The sequence below is a fragment of the Chiloscyllium plagiosum genome, unplaced genomic scaffold (genome assembly GCF_037043375.1).
Source record: "Chiloscyllium plagiosum isolate Xiang-an unplaced genomic scaffold, Cpla_swu_hap1 HiC_scaffold_46, whole genome shotgun sequence".
NCBI lineage: Eukaryota > Metazoa > Chordata > Chondrichthyes > Orectolobiformes > Hemiscylliidae > Chiloscyllium > Chiloscyllium plagiosum.
The window spans coordinates 3180122-3199263 of record NW_028270184.1 but is presented as its reverse complement, the minus strand read 5'-3'; the positions used below and the strand labels follow the sequence as shown (position 1 = coordinate 3199263).

The 19142-nt window shown below is 59.2% G+C and overlaps 1 protein-coding gene across 1 annotated transcript in view; it reads right to left on the bottom strand.

The window, feature by feature from the left end:
• Positions 1-18154, bottom strand: part of LOC122545209 (sodium/calcium exchanger 1-like) — an 82116-nt gene extending 63962 nt beyond the window's left edge. The window contains exons 1-2 of the mRNA XM_087983554.1: positions 18067-18154; positions 10747-12540 (exon numbers count right to left, since the gene is read on the bottom strand). Coding sequence (XP_087839680.1) covers positions 10747-12518 — 1772 coding nt within the window. The 5' untranslated portion in view covers positions 12519-12540; positions 18067-18154. The remainder of the gene's footprint in view (positions 1-10746; positions 12541-18066) is intronic.
• Between the last annotated feature and the right edge of the window lie 988 nt (positions 18155-19142).

Genomic DNA, 19142 nt, shown 5'->3' with positions numbered 1-19142 from the left:
GGTGAGGGTGTGGGGGACTGACCGAGGGTGAGGGTGTGGGGGACTGACCGAGGGTGAGGGAGAGGGAGAGGGGGACTGACCGAGGGTGAGGGAGAGGGAGGGGGGGGCTGACCGAGGGTGAGGGTGAGGGAGAGGGGGGCTGACCGAGGGAGAGGGTGAGGGAGGGGGGGGCTGACCGAGGGTGAGGGTGAGGGAGAGGGGGGCTGACCGAGGGAGAGGGTGAGGGAGAGGGGGGCTGACCGAGGGTGAGGGTGAGGGAGAAGGGGGCTGACTGAGGGTGAGGGTGAGGGTGTGGGGGACTGACCGAGGGTGAGGGAGAGGGGGACTGACCGAGGGTGAGGGAGAGGGAGAGGGGGGCTGACCGAGGGTGAGGGTGAGGGTGTGGGGGACTGACCGAGGGAGAGGGTGTGGGGGACTGACCGAGGGTGAGGGAGAGGGGGGGCTAACTGAGGGTGAGGGTGAGGGTGTGGGGGACTGACCGAGGGAGAGGGAGAGGGTGAGGGGGGCTGACTGAGGGTGAGGGTGAGGGAGAGGGGGGCTGACCGAGGGTGAGGGTGAGGGTGTGGGGGACTGACCGAGGGTGAGGGAGAGGGGGGCTGACCGAGGGTGAGGGTGAGGGTGAGGGGGGCTGACTGAGGGTGAGGGTGAGGAGAGGGGGGCTGACCGAGGGTGAGGGTGAGGGAGAGGGGGCTGACTGAGGGTGAGGGTGAGGGAGAGGGGGGCTGACCGAGGGAGAGGGAGAGGGTGAGGGGGGCTGACTGAGGGTGAGGGAGAGGGGGGCTGACCGAGGGTGAGGGTGAGGGTGAGGGGGGCTGACCGAGGGTGAGGGAGAGGGTGAGGGGGGCTGACCGAGGGTGAGGGTGAGGGTGAGGGGGGCTGACCGAGGGTGAGGGTGAGGGTGTGGGGGACTGACTGAGGGTGAGGGTGAGGGAGAGGGGGGCTGACCGAGGGTGAGGGTGAGGGAGAGGGGGGCTGGACCGAGGGTGAGGGTGAGGGAGAGGGGGGCTGACCGAGGGTGAGGGAGAGGGGGGGCTGACCGAGGGTGAGGGTGAGGGAGAGGGGGGCTGACCGAGGGTGAGGGAGAGGGGGGCTGACCGAGGGTGAGGGTGAGGGTGTGGGGGACTGACCGAGGGTGAGGGTGAGGGTGTGGGGGACTGACCGAGGGTGAGGGTGAGGGTGTGGGGGACTGACCGAGGGTGAGGGAGAGGGTGTGGGGGACTGACCGAGGGAGAGGGTGAGGGTGTGGGGGGCTGACCGAGGGTGAGGGTGTGGGGGGCTGACCGAGGGTGAGGGTGAGGGTGTGGGGGACTGACCGAGGGTGAGGGTGAGGGTGTGGGGGACTGACCGAGGGTGAGGGTGAGGGTGTGGGGGGCTGACCGAGGGTGAGGGTGAGGGTGAGGGTGTGGGGGGCTGACTGAGGGTGAGGGTGAGGGTGTGGGGGGCTGACCGAGGGAGAGGGAGAGGGGCCTGACCGAGGGTGAGGGAGAGGGGAGAGGGGGGCTGACCGAGGGTGAGGGTGAGGGTGTGGGGGACTGACCGAGGGTGAGGGTGAGGGAGAGGGGGACTGACCGAGGGTGAGGGTGAGGGTGAGGGTGAGGGGGGCTGACCGAGGGTGAGGGTGAGGGAGAGGGGGGCTGACCGAGGGTGAGGGTGAGGGTGTGGGGGACTGACCGAGGGTGAGGGAGAGGGGGGCTGACCGAGGGTGAGGGTGAGGGAGAGGGGGGCTGACCGAGGGTGAGGGTGAGGGTGTGGGGGACTGACCGAGGGTGAGGGTGAGGGAGAGGGGGACTGACCGAGGGTGAGGGTGAGGGTGAGGGTGAGGGGGGCTGACCGAGGGTGAGGGTGAGGGAGAGGGGGGCTGACCGAGGGTGAGGGTGAGGGAGAGGGGGGCTGACCGAGGGAGAGGGAGAGGGGGACTGACCGAGGGTGAGGGTGAGGGAGAGGGGGGCTGACCGAGGGTGAGGGTGAGGGAGAGGGGGGCTGACCGAGGGTGAGGGTGAGGGTGAGGGGGGCTGACCGAGGGTGAGGGTGAGGGTGTGGGGGACTGACCGAGGGAGAGGGTGAGGGAGAGGGGGGCTGACTGAGGGTGAGGGTGAGGGAGAGGGGGGCTGACCGAGTGAGCGGGGAAGGGGCAGATTTCAGTGGGTGAGGGTGTGGAGTCCAGGAGCAAACAGACAGGGATTTCTGATGCACATTCTCAGGGCGGGAGCTCATTCGTCAGTGAGGGTGGCCTGAGGTGCTCTCGGTTTGTTATTTACACAGCACTGTTTTCCATTTCACACTGTACTCAACATCACCGTCATAAATACATCACCACAGATACCGGGTAAAGCTCCCTCTACACTGTCCCCACCATCAAACACTCCCAGGACAGGGACAGCATGGGGTTAGATACAGAGTAAAGCTCCCTCTACACTGTCCCCACCATCAAACACTCCCAGGACAGGGACAGCATGGGGTTAGATACAGAGTAAAGCTCCCTCTACACTGTCCCCCCCATCAAACACTCCCAGGGCAGGGACAGCATGGGGTTAGATACAGAGTAAAGCTCCCTCTACACTGTCCCCACCATCAAACACTCCCAGGACAGGGACAGCATGGGGTTAGATACAGAGTAAAGCTCCCTCTACACTGTCCCCCCCATCAAACACTCCCAGGGCAGGGACAGCATGGGGTTAGATACAGAGTAAAGCTCCCTCTACACTGTCCCCCCCATCAAACACTCCCAGGACAGGGACAGCATGGGGTTAGTTACAGGGTAAAGCTTCCTCTACACTGTCCCCTCATCAAACACTCCCAGGGACAGGGACAACACGGGGTTAGATACAGAGTAAAGCTCTCTCTCCACTGTCCCCCCATCAAACACTCCCAGGACAGGGACAGCACGGGGTTAGATACAGAGTAAAGCTCCCTCTACACTGTCCCCCCCATCAAACACTCCCAGGACAGGGACAGCAAGGGGTTAGTTACAGGGTAAAGCCCCCTCTACACTGTCCCCCCATCATACATTCCCACGGACAGGGACAGCACGGGGTTAGATACAGAGTAAAGCTCCCTCTACACCGTCCCCCCATCAAATACTCCCAGGGTAGGGACAGCACGGGGTTAGAGACCGAGTAAAGTGTGAGCCCGAGGATAATGCTGTGTGAATGGATCTCACCATGCTCCGTTTACTAACACCCAGCTGGTAGTTTGAACAGGAACAGATTTGGATATTAACCTCCCTGAGTGTTCGATTCGATGGGATTCATTTGAATCTGGTGTGGGATTGCTCTGATACTCTCTGGCCAGTCCCAGTGGGGGGGTGTGGGGGGGGATGTGTGGGTGTGTGTGGGGGAGTGTGTGTGGGTGTGTGTGGGGGAGTGTGTGTGGGTGTGTGTGGGGGAGTGTGTGTGGGTGTGTGTGGGGGGATGTGTTTGTGTGGGGGTGTGGGGGGGGATGTGTGTGGGGGAGTGTTTGTGGGGGTGTGTTTGTGGGGGTGTGTTTGTGGGGGTGTGTGGGGGAGTGTTTTTGGGGGGGTGTTTGTGGGGGTGTATGTGTTGGAGGGGTGGGGGGGTGTTTGTGGGGGTGTGGGGGGTGTTTGAGGGGGGGTGTTTGTGGGGGGGTGTTTGTGGGGGGGTGTTTGTGGGGGGGTGTTTGAGGGGGTGTGTTTGAGAGGGGTGTGTTTGAGGGGGGGTGTTTGTGGGGGGGTGTTTGTGGGGGGGTGTTTGTGGGGGGGTGTTTGTGGGGGGGTGTTTGTGGGGGGGTGTTTGTGGGGGGGTGTTTGAGGGGGTGTGTTTGAGGGGGTGTGTTTGAGGGGGTGTGTTTGTGGGGGGGTGTTTGTGGGGGGGTGTTTGTGGGGGGGTGTTTGAGGGGTGTGTTTGTGGGGGGTGTTTGAGGGGGTGTGTTTGTGGGGGGGTGTTTGAGGGGGGGTGTTTGTGGGGGGGTGTTTGTGGGGGGGTGTTTGTGGGGGGGTGTTTGTGGGGGGGTGTTTGTGGGGGGGTGTTTGTGGGGTGTGTTTGAGGGGGTGTGTTTGAGGGGGTGTGTTTGAGGGGGTGTGTTTGAGGGGGTGTGTTTGTGGGGGGGTGTTTGTGGGGGGGTGTTTGTGGGGGGGTGTTTGTGGGGGGGTGTTTGAGGGGTGTGTTTGTGGGGGGTGTTTGAGGGGGTGTGTTTGTGGGGGGGTGTTTGTGGGGGGGTGTTTGTGGGGGGGTGTTTGTGGGGGGGTGTTTGAGGGGGTGTGTTTGAGGGGGTGTGTTTGAGGGGGTGTGTTTGTGGGGGGGTGTTTGTGGGGGGGTGTTTGTGGGGGGGTGTTTGTGGGGGGGTGTTTGAGGGGTGTGTTTGTGGGGGGTGTTTGAGGGGGTGTGTTTGTGGGGGGGTGTTTGAGGGGGGGTGTTTGTGGGGGGGTGTTTGTGGGGGGGTGTTTGTGGGGGGGTGTTTGTGGGGGGGTGTTTGAGGGGTGTGTTTGAGGGGGTGTGTTTGAGGGGGTGTGTTTGTGGGGGGGTGTTTGTGGGGGGGTGTTTGTGGGGGGGTGTTTGTGGGGGGGTGTTTGTGGGGGGGTGTTTGAGGGGTGTGTTTGTGGGGGGTGTTTGAGGGGGTGTGTTTGTGGGGGGGTGTTTGAGGGGGGGTGTTTGAGGGGGGGTGTTTGTGGGGGGGTGTTTGTGGGGGGGTGTTTGTGGGGGGTGTTTGAGGGGGGGTGTTTGAGGGGGGGTGTTTGTGGGGGGGTGTTTGTGGGGGGGTGTTTGTGGGGGGGTGTTTGTGGGGGGGTGTTTGTGGGGGGTGTTTGAGGGGGGGTGTTTGTGGGGGGGTGTTTGTGGGGGGGTGTTTGTGGGGGGGTGTTTGAGGGGGTGTGTTTGAGGGGGGGTGTTTGTGGGGGGGTGTTTGTGGGGGGGTGTTTGTGGGGGGGTGTTTGAGGGGGGTGTTTGTGCGGGTGTGTTTGAGGGGGTGTGTTTGAGGGGGGGTGTTTGTGGGGGGGTGTTTGTGGGGGGGTGTTTGTGGGGGGGTGTTTGTGGGGGGGTGTTTGAGGGGGGGTGTTTGTGGGGGGGTGTTTGTGGGGGGGTGTTTGTGGGGGGGTGTTTGAGGGGGTGTGTTTGTGGGGGTGTGTTTGTGGGGGGTGTTTGAGGGGGGGTGTTTGTGGGGGGGGGTGGGGGTGTATGTGTGTGGGGGGCTGTTTGTGGGGGATGTTTGGGGTGTGTGTGTGTGGGGGGGTGTATGTGTGGGGGGGGTGGGGGGTGTTTGAGGGGGTGTGTTTGAGGGGGTGTGTTTGAGGGGGTGTGTTTGAGGGGGGGTGTTTGTGGGGGGTGTTTGTGGGGGGTGTTTGAGGGGGTGTGTTTGAGGGGGGTGTTTGTGGGGGGGGTGGGGGTGTATGTGTGTGGGGGTGGGGGGCTGTTTGTGGGGGATGTTTGGGGGGTGTGTGTGTGGGGGGGTGTATGTGTGGGGGGGGTGGGGGCTGTTTGGGGGGGTGTGTGTGGGGGGGTGTATGTGTGGGGGGTGTGGGGGGTGTTTGGGGGGTGTGTGTGTGTGGGGGGTGTATGTGTGGGGGGGGTGGGGGGTGTTTGGGGTGTGTGTGTGTGTGGGGGGGTGTATGTGTGGGGGGGGTGGGGGGTGTTTGGGGGGTGTGTGTGTGTGGGGGGGGTGGGGGGTGTTTGGGGGGTGTGTGTGTGGGGGGGTGTATGTGTGGGGGGGGGTGGGGGGTGTTTGGGGGGTGTGTGTGTGTGTGGGGGGTGTATGTGTTGGGGTGGTGTGAGGGGGCGTGAAACCACTCTGCCCTTCTCTGTGTCCCCATCCTGACTGAGTGACCTGTTGAACACCCTTCCACCACCATTTTTTGCCCCCTGTGACCAGGTCAGTTCTGTCTCAATCTTACCACGAATCCCATTATCATAGAGATGGACAGCAGGGAAACAGACCCTTCGGCCCAACCCATCCATGCTGACCCAGATATCCCAACCCAATCCAGTCCCACCTGCCAGCACCCGGCCCATATCCCTCCAAACCCTTCCTATTCATATACCCATCCAAATGCCTCTTCAATGTTGCAATTGTACCAGCCTCCACCACTTCCTCTGGCAGCTCATTCCATATCCGTACCACCCTCTGTGTGAAAAAGTTGCCCCTTAGGTCCCTTTTATATCTTTCCCCTCTCACCCTAAACCTATGCCCCTCTAGTTCTGGACTCCCCCAGCCCAGAGAAAAGACTTTGCCTATTTATCCTATCCATGCCCCTCATAATTTTGTAAACCTCTATAAGGTCACCCCTCAGCCTCCGACGCTCCGGGGAAAACAGCCCCAGCCTGTTCAGCCTCTCCCTGTAGCTCAGATCCTCCAACCCTGGCAACATCCTTGTAAATCTTTTCTGAACCCTTTTAAGTTTCACACCATCCTTCCTGTAACAGGGAGACCAGAATTGTACACAATATTCCAAGAGTGGCCTCACCATTCCTTGATTTTCCTGCTCCTCGGATGCTGCCTGACCTGCTGTGCTTTTCCAGCACTACTCTAACCTAGACTCTGATCTCCAGCGTCTGCTGTCCTCACTTTCTCCTGATCTAACCAATGTCCTGTACAGCCACAAAATGACCTCCCATCTCCTGTACTCAATACTCTGGCCAATAAAGGAAAGCATACCAAACGCCTTCTTCACTATCCTATCTACCTGCGACTCCACTTTCAAGGAGCTATGAACCTGCACTCCAAGGTCTCTTTGTTCAGCAACACTCCCTAGGACCTTACCATTAAGTGTATAAGTCCTGCTAAGGTTTACTTTCCCAAAATGCAGCACCTCGCATTTATCGGAATTAAACTCCATCTGCCACTTCTCAGCCCATTGCCCATCTGCACTGACGTGCTGGGTGGGAAGGTTCCTTTCACACAAGTCAGTGAGAATGAGACCAACCTGACGTTTGCTAATAGCTGTGAAGTGTGCCAAACTCTCGACAGATTACCGGTAAACTGTAGTGGAGCCTTTAACGTGACACAGGAGGGTTTCGGGAGAGATGGCTAGATGGATGATGTGACGTGGGAGGGGGAAGGGAGAGACCATAACAAGGTGGTGGGACGCGCAGACGCCTTCTGATCTCAGACATCCCGAATCAATCCAACGGGGATTTCAGGAAGACCTCCCCCCCCCCCCGCCATTCGCCCCCCCGACACCCCACCCCAGTTAGAGGGTCACGGGGAGACTCACTCCCACAGGGAAGGGACAAGGGGAAATGAGTTGGGGCTGCTTGGGGAAGCGAGATAAATACAGGAGGGAGAGTGGAATAAGGAGACGGAGGTCATGGGGGGGGCGGGGGGGGGAAGGTGGAATAAGCAGAGCGGGAACAGCAGCAGATGGGCCAAATGGCTGGTTTGGATGGTGTTGGCTGGACGTGACTCAGTTTGAGTCAGACAGACAGGAATACAGAGAACCAGAACTACCGACAGGGGACCCCCCCCTCCAGCCCCTACACCCCCTCCCTATCTCTGTCAACCCCTCCAGCCCCTACACCCCCTCCCTATCTCTGTAACCCCCTCCAGTCCCTACACTCCCTCTCTATCTCTGTAACCCCCTCCAGCCCCTACACCCCCTCCCTATCTCTGTAACCCTCTCCAGCCCCTACACCCTCTCCCTATCTCTGTAACCCCTTCCAGCCCCAACACCCCCTCCCTATCTCTGTCACCCCCTCCCTATCTCTGTAACCCCCTCCAGCCCCTACACCCCCTCCCTATCTCTGTCAACCCCTCCAGCCCCTACACCCCCTCCCTATCTTTGCAACCCCCTCCGGCCCCTACACCCCCTCCCTATCTCTGTCACCCCCTCCAAGCCCTACACCACCTCCCTATCTCTGTAACCCCCTCCGGCCCCTACACCCCCTCCCTATCTCTGTAACCCCCTCCGGCCCCTACACCCCCTCCCTATCTCTGTAACCCCCTCCGGCCCCTACACCCCCTCCCTTTCTCTGTAACCCCCTCCGGCCCCTACACCCCCTCCCTATCTCTGTCACCTCAAACCAATTCCCTATCGAATGCCTCTTCCCTCTGTCTCCCCTTCGTTCCAATCAATCCCCTTCTTGCTATGTTTCTGTTTGTCTGTCGGTGTCAGAGCCTGAGGCCTACCAGGTGGATATTTGGGAAGACGGGTTGCTAGCTCAGAGACAGAGCTCAGTTTTCCACAGATTCTTAAAAGGGGGAGGGAGAGCGATTGAGCGAGCGAGAGAGAGAACATTAGTGAATGTGGAGAGAGACAGTAGACGCTCTAGAATCATTCCCCTCGGAGCAGGGAAGGTTGGGTTGGGGGGCTGTGGGAGATCGAATTGAGGCATTTGGAATCAGGAAGGGGGCTGTCTGATGTAGTCGGTGAGGGAGAGACTGCTCCCAGAGGAAACAGAGTCAGCCACCAGAGGGACACGGGATGGAAGGGAATTGGGAGCAGATCCTGAGGGGGGGGCGGGGGGGGTTAATTTGAGGCAGTGAGTTGTTGTGATCTGGGATAGGGGAGGGGCGGGGAATTCAACAGGAATTTCAAAAAGGTTGGTGGGGGTTGGATTGGCCGTGGGGACAGTGTCCCATAGTGTCCAGGGATGTGTAGGTTAGGGTGGACTGGCCGTGGGAAATTGTCCCATAGTGTCCAGGGATGTGCAGGTTAGGGTGGATTGGCCGTGGGAAATTGTCCCATAGTGTCCAGGGATGTGCAGGTTAGGGTGGATTGGCCGTGGGAAATTGTCCCATAGTGTCCAAGGATATGCAGGTTAGGGTGGATTGGCCATGGGAAATTGTCCCATAGTGTCCAGGGATGTGCAGGTTAGGGTGGATTGGCCATGGGGAATTGTCCCATAGTGCCCAGGGATGTGCAGGTTAGGGTGGATTGGCCGTGGGAAATTGTCCCATAGTGTCCAGGGATGTGCAAGTTAGGGTGGATTGGCCGTGGGAAATTGTCCCATAGTGTCCAGGGATATGCAGGTTAGCGTGGATTGGCCATGGGAAATTGTCCCATAGTGTCCAGGGATATGCAGGTTAGGGTGGATTGGCCATGGGAAATTGTCCCATAGAGCCCAGGGATGTGCAGGTTAGGATGGATTGGCCGTGGGAAATTGTCCCATAGTGTCCAGGGATGTACAGGTTAGGGTGTATTGGCCGTGGGAAATTGTCCCATAGTGTCCAGGGATGTACAGGTTAGGGTGGATTGGCCATGGGAAATTGTCCCATAGTGTCCAGGGATGTGCAGGTTGGAGTGTATTGGCCGTGGGAAATTGTCCCATAGTGTCCAGGGATGTACAGGTTAGGGTGGATTGGCCTTGGGAAATGGTCCCATAGTGTCCAGGGATGTGCAGGTTAGGGTGGATTGGCCTTGGGAAATGGTCCCATAGTGCCCAGGGATGTGCAGGTTAGGGTGGATTGGCCTTGGGAAATTGTCCCATAGTGCCCAGGGATGTGCAGGTTAGGGTGGATTGGCCGTGCTAAATTGTCCCATAGAGCCCAGGGATGTGCAGGTTAGGATGGATTGGCCGTGGGAAATTGTCCCATAGTGTCCAGGGATGTACAGGTTAGGGTGTATTGGCCGTGGGAAATTGTCCCATAGTGTCCAGGGATGTACAGGTTAGGGTGGATTGGCCATGGGAAATTGTCCCATAGTGTCCAGGGATGTGCAGGTTGGAGTGTATTGGCCGTGGGAAATTGTCCCATAGTGTCCAGGGATGTACAGGTTAGGGTGGATTGGCCTTGGGAAATGGTCCCATAGTGTCCAGGGATGTGCAGGTTAGGGTGGATTGGCCATGGGAAATTGTCCCATAGTGCCCAGGGATGTGCAGGTTAGGGTGGATTGGCCATGGGAAATGGTCCCATAGTGCCCAGGGATGTGCAGGTTAGGGTGGATTGGCCTTGGGAAATTGTCCCATAGTGCCCAGGGATGTGCAGGTTAGGGTGGATTGGCCGTGCTAAATTGTCCCATAGTGTCCAGGGATGTACAGGTTAGGGTGGATTGGCCGTGGGAAATTGTCCCATAGTGCCCAGGGATGTACAGGTTAGGGTGGATTGGCCATGGGAAATTGTCCCATAGTGCCCAGGGATGTGCAGGTTAGGGTGGATTGGCCGTGGGAAATTGTCCCATAGTGCCCAGGGATGTGCAGGTTAGGGTGGATTAGCCGTGGTAAATTGTCCCATAGTGTCCAGGGATGTACAGGTTAGGGTGGATTGGCCACGGGAAATTGTCCCATAGTGTCCAGGGATGTGCAGGTTAGGGTGGATTAGCCGTGGGAAATTGTCCCATAGTGCCCAGGGATGTGCAGGTTAGGGTGGATTGGCCGTGGGAAATTGTCCCATAGTGCCCAGGGATGTACAGGTTAGGGTGGATTGGCCGTGGGGAATTGTCCCATAGTGTCCAGGGATGTGCAGGTTAGGGTGGATTATTCAAGAGTAAATGTCGAGTAATAGGGTAGGGGTGTGGGTCTGGTTGAGATACCCTTCAGAGGGTCAGTGTGGACGTGTTGGGCTGAAGGGCCAGTTTCCACTTTGTCGGGATTCGGTAATGACATCGGGGAAACTGTGGGAAACGAAGAATTCACAGAGCGCGGTGTTGGGGGGGGGGGGAACGGAGTGAGGGACGGGGGACTGAACGGAGAGATGGGGCTCGACGCACGTTGTCCTCCAGAGCCTGCAGGGGAAGGCCGGGTGGCGGAAGAAGATGGCGGCGAGGTTGGAACACCGCACAGTGCGGGGCGGGGGGCGGGGGGTGGGGAGGGCGCAGTCGGCGGGAACGGGCTGGGGGCGCGGGCGCTCGGAGGCGTCACTTACGCGATCTCGTCGTTGTGGAAGACCAGGTGGCCGCTGTGCTGCACAAAGTCCTCTCCGGCCTTGGCCGTGCCCTCGACCGTCCTGTAGGGCAGGTGGACGGTGCCCCGGGCGCCCGACGTCCGCTGCACCTCCACCCCCATGACCCCCATGCTCTCGCTGACCCGCTGCGAGCCCTGGGCGAAGGAGAAGACGCCAGCGTGGTCGTCGTCGAAGATGGTGACCGTGGCGACGGTGGGCGAGCCCAGGATGTAGGCCGGGGCCTGGTGCCCACCGGGCGCCCTGCACCCCTCCTCCGCCTTCCGGTCCGGGTGGCTGACCCGGAGGTTACTGATGTGAACCCGGAAGTACTCGTCCTCCTCGAAGATGTCGTCGTCGATGATGCCGACAGACAGCTCGTGCCTCACCTCGCCCGGCTGGAAGACCAGGGTGCCCTCCGTGAACTGGTAATCGGAGCCGGCGTTGGCAGTGCCGTCCTCGGTGCGGAAGTCCACCGCCAGGGTGCAATCGGGGTCCCCGCCCTCGCGGGTGACCCCCAGCTGCAGCGAGCCGCAGTTCTCGAAGCACTGGTACTGGGCGTGCTCGAAGCGGACGGTCCCCTGGGTGTGAGGGTGGTGGCGCCGCAGGTCCTGGGCGCTGAGGGCTTGCCGGGCCTGCTCTGCCGCGTGCCTCTTGAGGATGTTGCCAGCCCCAGTCATGCGGCGGGTGGCCTGGATGCGGTAGAAGGCGCGGCTTTTCTGCTGCTGGCTCAGCACGTGGTAGTTGGCCATCTCCACCAGCTGCTCTGTGTCCTTGTCCGGGTGCCTCTGCCTGAGCTCGCGGAGCACCCTGGCCATCAGCCGCCTCTCGGCCTCCTCCTGGTCGCGGTCTGCCACCTCGGCGTCCGGCCCTCCCTCCTGGGGGGAGCCCGGGCAGGCCCCGTCCAGCTCCAGCTCCATCTTGTCGGGCGGCCTCTCGCCCACTGTCTCGATGATGAGGCCGCGGCTCTTGTCCGCCCGGTACTTCTTGTACACGTACTTGTAGACCAGCAGGCGACGGTCAGCGATCCACGCCACCATCACGCACACCGGGAAGAAGAAGAGGGTGACCAGGCCCTCCCAGATGTCCACCACGCCGGGGCTGATCACGGCCAGGATCAGGTACAGCCAGATGTAGGCGAAGATGCTCCAGCTGGCGGTGACAAAGAACACGCGCAGGTGCTTGATCTTGCGGCTCTCGCCGTCGGGCACCACGTAAATGCAGGTGGCGATGATGACGAACATGTTGAAGGCCGCGCTGCCCACGATGGTGGCAGGGCCCAGCACGCCCTGCTTGAAGTTGTGCCCGCACACCTCGATGACGGACAGCAGGATCTCCGGGGCAGACGAGCCCAGCGCCATCAGGGTCAGGTTGGACACCGTCTCGTTCCAGACCCGCACAGTGGTGGTGGTGGTCTCTCCGTTGGGCCTCTTGATGGTGATCTCGCGCTCTTGCGAGGTGATCACCTCGATGGACGCCATGAAGCGGTCGGCGATGATGGACATCCCCAGGAACATGTAGACCATGGCGGCAAAGTAGACGATGGCACGCGCCACCTTGTCGCCCACCGAGGGGTCCTGGGGCTGCCACAAGGGGAGGATGACCCCCTTCTCGCACACGTACGCCCCCACGCAGGTGCTGTTGCCCGGTGGCCCGGGGGGGGACTCCGACCGGGCCGGGGACGCGCCCAGGAGGGGCGCCAGCAGGAGCCCGGCCGCCGGAAACATCCGGAAGCACGCGGGCCTCGGAGCCATCATCCCCCCTTCAGTGGAGGCGGAGCTGCAGCAGGAAGAACACAGTTAATTAGCATAACGTGTAGAGGGAGCTTTACCCTACATCTAACAACATGCAGAGGGAGCTTTACCCTTCATCTAACCCCATGTAGAGAGAGTTTTACACTGTTTCTAAACCCCTGTAGAAGCAGTTTACTCTGTCTCTAACCCCACGTAGAGGGAGCTTTACTCTGTATCTAACCCCGTGCTGTCCCTGTCCTGGGAGTGTTTGATGGGGGGACAGTGTAGAGGGAGCTTTACTCTGTATCTAACCCCGTGCTGTCCCTGTCCTGGGAGTGTTTGGTAGGGGGGACCGTGTAGAGGGAGTTTTACTCTGTATCTAACCCCGTGCTGTCCCTGTCCCTGGGAGTGTTTGATGGGGGGGACAGTGTAGAGAGAGCTTTACTCTGTATCTAACCCCTTGCTGTCCCTGTGTGGGACAGTGTAGAGGGAGCTTTACTCTGTATCTGAAGCCGTGATATGAAGATTTTAACAGCGAGGTAAGAGGCCCTTCAGCCCCTCCTATCTGTGCTGGCCTTTAAACACTGGTCGATTCTCCTGTCATTTCCCAGCCGTGGGCCCATAGCCATGTACTCTGTGAGGTCCCAAGGGCCTGTCAAAATACTTCATCAATGTTTTGTGGGTCTGTGTTTCTCCCAGACTCTCAGGCAGTGCTTGGAGTCTCCCTCCGAGGGTAACCATTTTTCACTGAATCGCTCCATCCCAGATAGCATCCTGTTGGATCACCTCGACCCACCCTCCATACCACTCCTTTAGGGGTGGCACGGTGGCTCAGTTGTTCCTGGCGCCAGGGACCCGGGTGGATCCCATCCCTGGGCACAATGGGAATTGTAGGATGACCGGGATCAATGTTGGGGTTCTGTGGGTGATGCTGTTTGGAGGGGCAGTGTGAACTCAATGGGCTGAAAGGCCTGCTTCCACACTGTGGGGATTCCATGTCTGTGTACCACGGAGCCCAGCAAAGCACACAGTCGTGCAGCTGCTGTCTGAGCTCTGTTATTTACAGCCTCCCTGTTGTTGTATTCAGTGCCTGCAACAATCATGTGTGCTTAATGACCTGATCCATTTATCTTCAAGGACCTACGGGTGTGTACACCAAGGTCCTTCGGATTTTTCCGTGCCTCCTGCCAATTCTTCGTGTATTCCCATTTCTTTCTGAACCTCACACTTGTTCCAGTTGCCATCATTTAGACACTCTGTGGGACAGAGGCCACTCAGATCCACATAGACTCCACACCCGCCTTCCCAAGGGCATCCAGCCCCTCTCCACCCGATCCCTGTACCCCGACATTTTCCTATTTCCGCCAATCCACCCTAACCTGCACATCCCTGGGCACTATGGGCCAATTCCCCACGGCCAATCCACCCTAACCTGCACATCCCTGGGCACTATGGGACAATTTCCCATGGCCAACCCACCCTAACCTGCACATCCCTGGACATTATGGGGCAATTTCCCACGGCCAATCCACCCTAACCTGTACATCCCTGGGCACTATGGGACAATTTCCCACGGCCAATCCACCCTAACCTGCTCATCCCTGGACACCATGGGACAATTTCCCACGGCCAATCCACCCTAACCTGCTCATCCCTGGACACCATGGGACAATTTCCCATGGCCAATCCACCCTAACCTGCACATCCCTGGACACTATGGGACAATTTCCCATGGCCAATTCACCCTAACCTACACATCCCTGGGCACTATGGGACAATTTCCCACGGCCAATCCACCCTAACCTGCACATCCCTGGTCACTATGGGACAATTTCCCATGGCCAATTCACCCTAACCTACACATCCCTGGACACTATGGGACAATTTCCCATGGCCAATCCACCCTAACCTGTACATCTTTGGACTGTGGGAGGAAACCGGAGCACCCGGAGGTAACCCACTCAGACACAGGGAGAATGTGCAAACTCCACCCAGACAGACACCAGAGGGTGGGATCGGACCCGGGTCCCTGGTGCTGGGAGGCAGCAGTGCTAACCACTGAGGTACTGTGGCAGGACCCTGGTGAGACCTCACTTGGCCTATTGTGTTCAGATTTGGTCACCTTATAACAGGAAGGATGTTATTAAACTGGAGAGAGTGCAGGAGAAATTTACAAGGATGGTGCCTGGCCTCCAGGGTCTGAGTTACAGGGAGAGGTTGGACGGGCGAGGACCTTTCTCTTCAGAGTGTAGGAGGCTGATGGGGGACCTTATCGAGGTGTGTAAGACCATGAGAGGCAGGGGTAGGGTGAATGCACTCAGTGTTTGCCCCAGGGTTGGGGAGTCGAGGACTAGAGGGCATCAGTTTAAGGTTAGAGGGGAAAGAATAAAAGGGAACCTGAGGGGAAACCTTTTTACCCAGAGGGTGGTACACAGATGGAATGAGCTGCCAGTGGAAGGGGTTGGGGCGGGTACATTAACAACATTTAAAAGGCATTTGGACACACACATGGACAGGAGAGGGATAGAAGGATATGGGCCAGGTGTAGGGAAATGGGGGTTAATGTGGATGGATGTTGGGGTTAGCAGGGACCAGTGTGGGCCGAAGGGTCTGTCTCAATAACTCTACGGCTCTTTCTGACTGCCTCCGCTGCACTACTCTCAAGCTGGGATACTGAGGCATCTTCTCGGGAAATATAAACCTCAGTGAGCTCCTTCTCCCGCTGTGCAGACTGCTACTGATCACACCAGTAGGAACTCTGTCACCCCCAGGCCTCCATCCCCACTGCGGCCCACTCTGCCACTGAGGGAGCCCCTGAAGACTCGGAAAAATAGCCGTGGGGCGTCCCCTCGAACCTACCCAGCACCCGGGTCAAAGGTGATAGGGTCAGAGGTGGAGGGACAGAGCGGGCGTGATGCTGGGGTTTGGGAATGGGCTGCGGTGGGTCACTGAACGTGGCTGCACACTGACCAGCAAGAGATTACTGTCTCATCGGGAAGGGCGGCTGGTCTCGTTAACAGCCGCTAGTCAGGAATTCTGTCAGCTGGCTGCACATGACGCTGGGTACATTCACTACCAACGACAGCCCGCCAACCAGTCACCACCACACTTCGTCCCAGTCCAGACTCGCAGCTCTCACACTCTCACCAGCAAGGAACAGCAAGAGACAGGAGGGAGGGCGAGGAAAGGAGGGTGGGGGAGGTGAGGTGAAGAGTGCCGGGGAAGAGGGGGTGGGGGATTTAACAGACCCAGGACAGGCCCCCCACCCCCCAAAAGGTGGAGCGATGTGACTGGGGAAATACTGGAGGGGGCCAGGACCAGAGGGGGTTACAGAGTTAGGGAGGGGGTGTAGGGGCTGGAGGGGGTTACAGAGATAGGGAGGGGGTGTAGGGGCTGGAGGGGGTTACAGAGATAGGGAGGGGGTGTAGGGGCTGGAGGGGGTTACAGAGATAGGGAGGGGGTGTAGGGGCTGGAGGGGGTTACAGAGATAGGGAAGGGATGTAGGGGCTGGAGGGGGTTACAGAGATAGGGAGGGGGTGTAGGGGCTGGAGGGGGTTACAGAGATAGGGAGGGGGTGTAGGGGCTGGAGGGGGTTACAGAGATAGGGAGGGGGTGTAGGGGCTGGAGGGGGTTACAGAGATAGGGAGGGGTGTATGGGCTGGAGGGGGGGACAGACATAGGAAGGGCGTGTTGGGGCTGGAGGGTGTGACAGACATCGTGAGGGGGTAGAGGGGCTGGAGGGGTTACAGAAATGGGGAGGGGTGTAGGGGCTGGAGGTGGGGACATAGGGAGGGGGTATTGGGGCTGGAGGGGGTGACAGACATAGGGAGGGGATCGAGGGGCTGGAGGGGGTTACAGAGATAGGGAGGGGGTGTAGGGGCTGGAGGGGGTTACAGAGATAGGGAGGGGGTGTAGGGGCCGGAGGGGGTGACAGAGATAGGGAGGGGGTGTAGGGGCTGGAGGGGGTGACAGAGATAGGGAGGGGGTGTAGGGGCCGGAGGAGGTTACAGAGATAGGGAGGGGGTGTAGGGGCCGGAGGGTGTGACAGAGATAGGGAGGGGGTGTAGGGGCCGGAGGGGGTTACAGAGATAGGGAGGGGGTGTAGGGGCCGGAGGGTGTGACAGAGATAGGGAGGGGGTGTAGGGGCCGGAGGAGGTGATAGAGAATTGCAACCCTCAGTTAGATTCCTGTCTGTAACTCCCTCCTGGGTATCTGTTGTTCTGTATATAACCCCCCCACCGACCCCCTGGGTTGGATTCCAGTCTGTAACTCCCTCTCTGGTATCTGTAATCATGCATTGTAGTTTATTTTCACAGTGTAGTCACTGCCCAGCAGTCTGCTCGCTTCTGTGCTTGCATTACCAGAGGTGGCAGTGTTTGGAGGGCATTGCCACTGGGTGTGGAATCCGCCCGCCTGGTTTTCAGCTCCAGCTCCCTGCATCCTGATGCTCCATGCTGTTGACAAGTTTTGTTCCTGATCAGCTCCCCAAGGATGGAGGTCCCGGGAGGGGGAGTCCGCACCTTCAGGCTCAGCTGGTAACTGTTACTCCTCCCCAAACTCCTCTCCCACTCACCCCTCACCCCCCGACATCAAACAGGCTTTGTCCCGGTGTCAGTCATCATGGTGGGGAGCGGGGGGGACACAGGCTGAGGGTGGGGGGCACGGTAACGGGGGTGGGGACAGGGTTTCAGGTTGGCGGAAGGTTCCGGGTGGGTACCAGGGCTCGGAATCAGACCTGTCCCATCGAGCAATGGGCTATCATGGAATACCAGATTCCCTAACCCCATCTCGCCACCCTCCCCAATCCGGGCACAGAAAGTGGGTTCAAGTCCCAGCATCGGAAATTGGGAATAAACTCTCTCTCCCTCACCCACTCACCATCTCTATCTCTGCCCCCTCTCTCTGTCTTTCTCTCTCTCTCACACATACACACTGCCCCCTCTCTCACCATCTTTATCACACACTCTCTCCCACTCCATCTCTCCCCACTCTCACTGTTTTTATCCCTCCCCCCTCTCTCCCCCTCTGCATCTCTTCTCTCTCTCTCTCTCTCTCTCCCCCTCGCTCTCTCTCCCTCTCTCTGCATCTCTTCTCTCTCTCTCTCTCCCCCTCGCTCTCTCTCCCTCCCTCTCTCTGCATCTCTTCTCTCTCTCTCTCTCTCCCCCTCGCTCTCTCTCCCTCTCTCTGCATCTCTTCTCTCTCCCCCTCTCCCTCTGCATCTCCTCTCTCCCCCTCTCCCTCTGCATCTCCTCTCTCCCCCTCTCCCTCTGCATCTCCTCTCTCTCTCTCCTTCTGCATCTCCTCTCTCTCCACCCTCTCTCTCTGCATCTCTTCTCTCCCCCCCCCCTCTCTCTGCATCTCTTCTCTCTCCCCCCCCACCTCTCTCTCTGCATCTCCTTTCTCCCCCTCTCTCCCCCACCGTCTCACGGCTGCCTTCCTTTCTCTGTCTCTGCGCCCCTCTCCTCTCCCCCCTCCCTCTCTCTCCCTCTCTCGCCGAGTGCTCCCCCCACCCCTGGTAATTGGGGGGGGGGGGGGGGGGGACACGGTTACCGCTGAAATGCTGGTCTCCTACCTGTTGTCGGGCCGCTCCCTTGGAGGGAGGGGAGAGGGGGGGGGAAGATGGTGTGTGAGCGTTCCTCCTGATACCTCGTTGTCTCCGGTCACTGCCTTCAGTTCACATTCCACTCACTCGGAGGGAGGTGGGGGGGGGGGGGGTCCTGCCCAGTTGCCGAGGGTGGAGGTTGTTGGGGGAGTGGGGGAGGAAGACTCTGACCCTCTCCAAGAAACAACCGTTAGCCCAGGAGGCAGGTTTTGCAAGACTTCAGATTCTCCATGGTGCTATGTCTCTCTCTCTCTCTCTCTCTCTCCCCGTTGGTAAGCTGGAGATTCCTTACACCTGCTTTGGGAATGGACAGAGAGAGAGAGACAGAGAGAGAGAGAGAGACTCAAAGAGGTTGGGAGAATTAATTCAAACACGCTGCTAGAGAAAGAGAGAGAGAGAGAGAGAATGCAAGATTTCACCCAGGTAAGGTGTTTGAGGAACAGAGCTTTACAAAGACAGGAGCCAGACAGGCACACACACACACACACAGAGAGAGGGACTGCAGAGTCCCTAGGAGGCAGCTCTCTAACCCCTCCCTCACACACACACACACACACACACACACACAGACAGTTGGCTCAGGTCTCTCAGACACAGTTGCACCCCTCCAGCCGCTATCTCCGAAATCTCACCCCACGCACCAGCTCCTCACAGAACCTGCCTCCTCGCTCTCTCTGACGGACAGCACGCTGCTGATCGTGGTCAGCCCCCTGGCAGCATCTGTAAACAGAGAGAGGGAGAGAGGTGGGCACAGGGGGTTAACACATCTCAGGGAAACGGTGAGGACGGGCTGATCTTCGGAACAGATCCCTCCTGTCTCTCTCTCTCTCTCTCTTCTCCTCCTCTCTCACACTGAATGATCAGACACACACACCACAGAGAGAGAGGGAGTGTGAGAGAGAGAGAGAGAGAGGGAGTGTGAGAGAGAGCGAGATAGAACACAGCCTCTTAAAAGGGTAATGTTCACATTTGCAGGTATGGGTTCCACACACCAAGATTAAACCTCAGTCCTTCCTGCTCTGACTGGGAGCTACCGCAGCCCACCC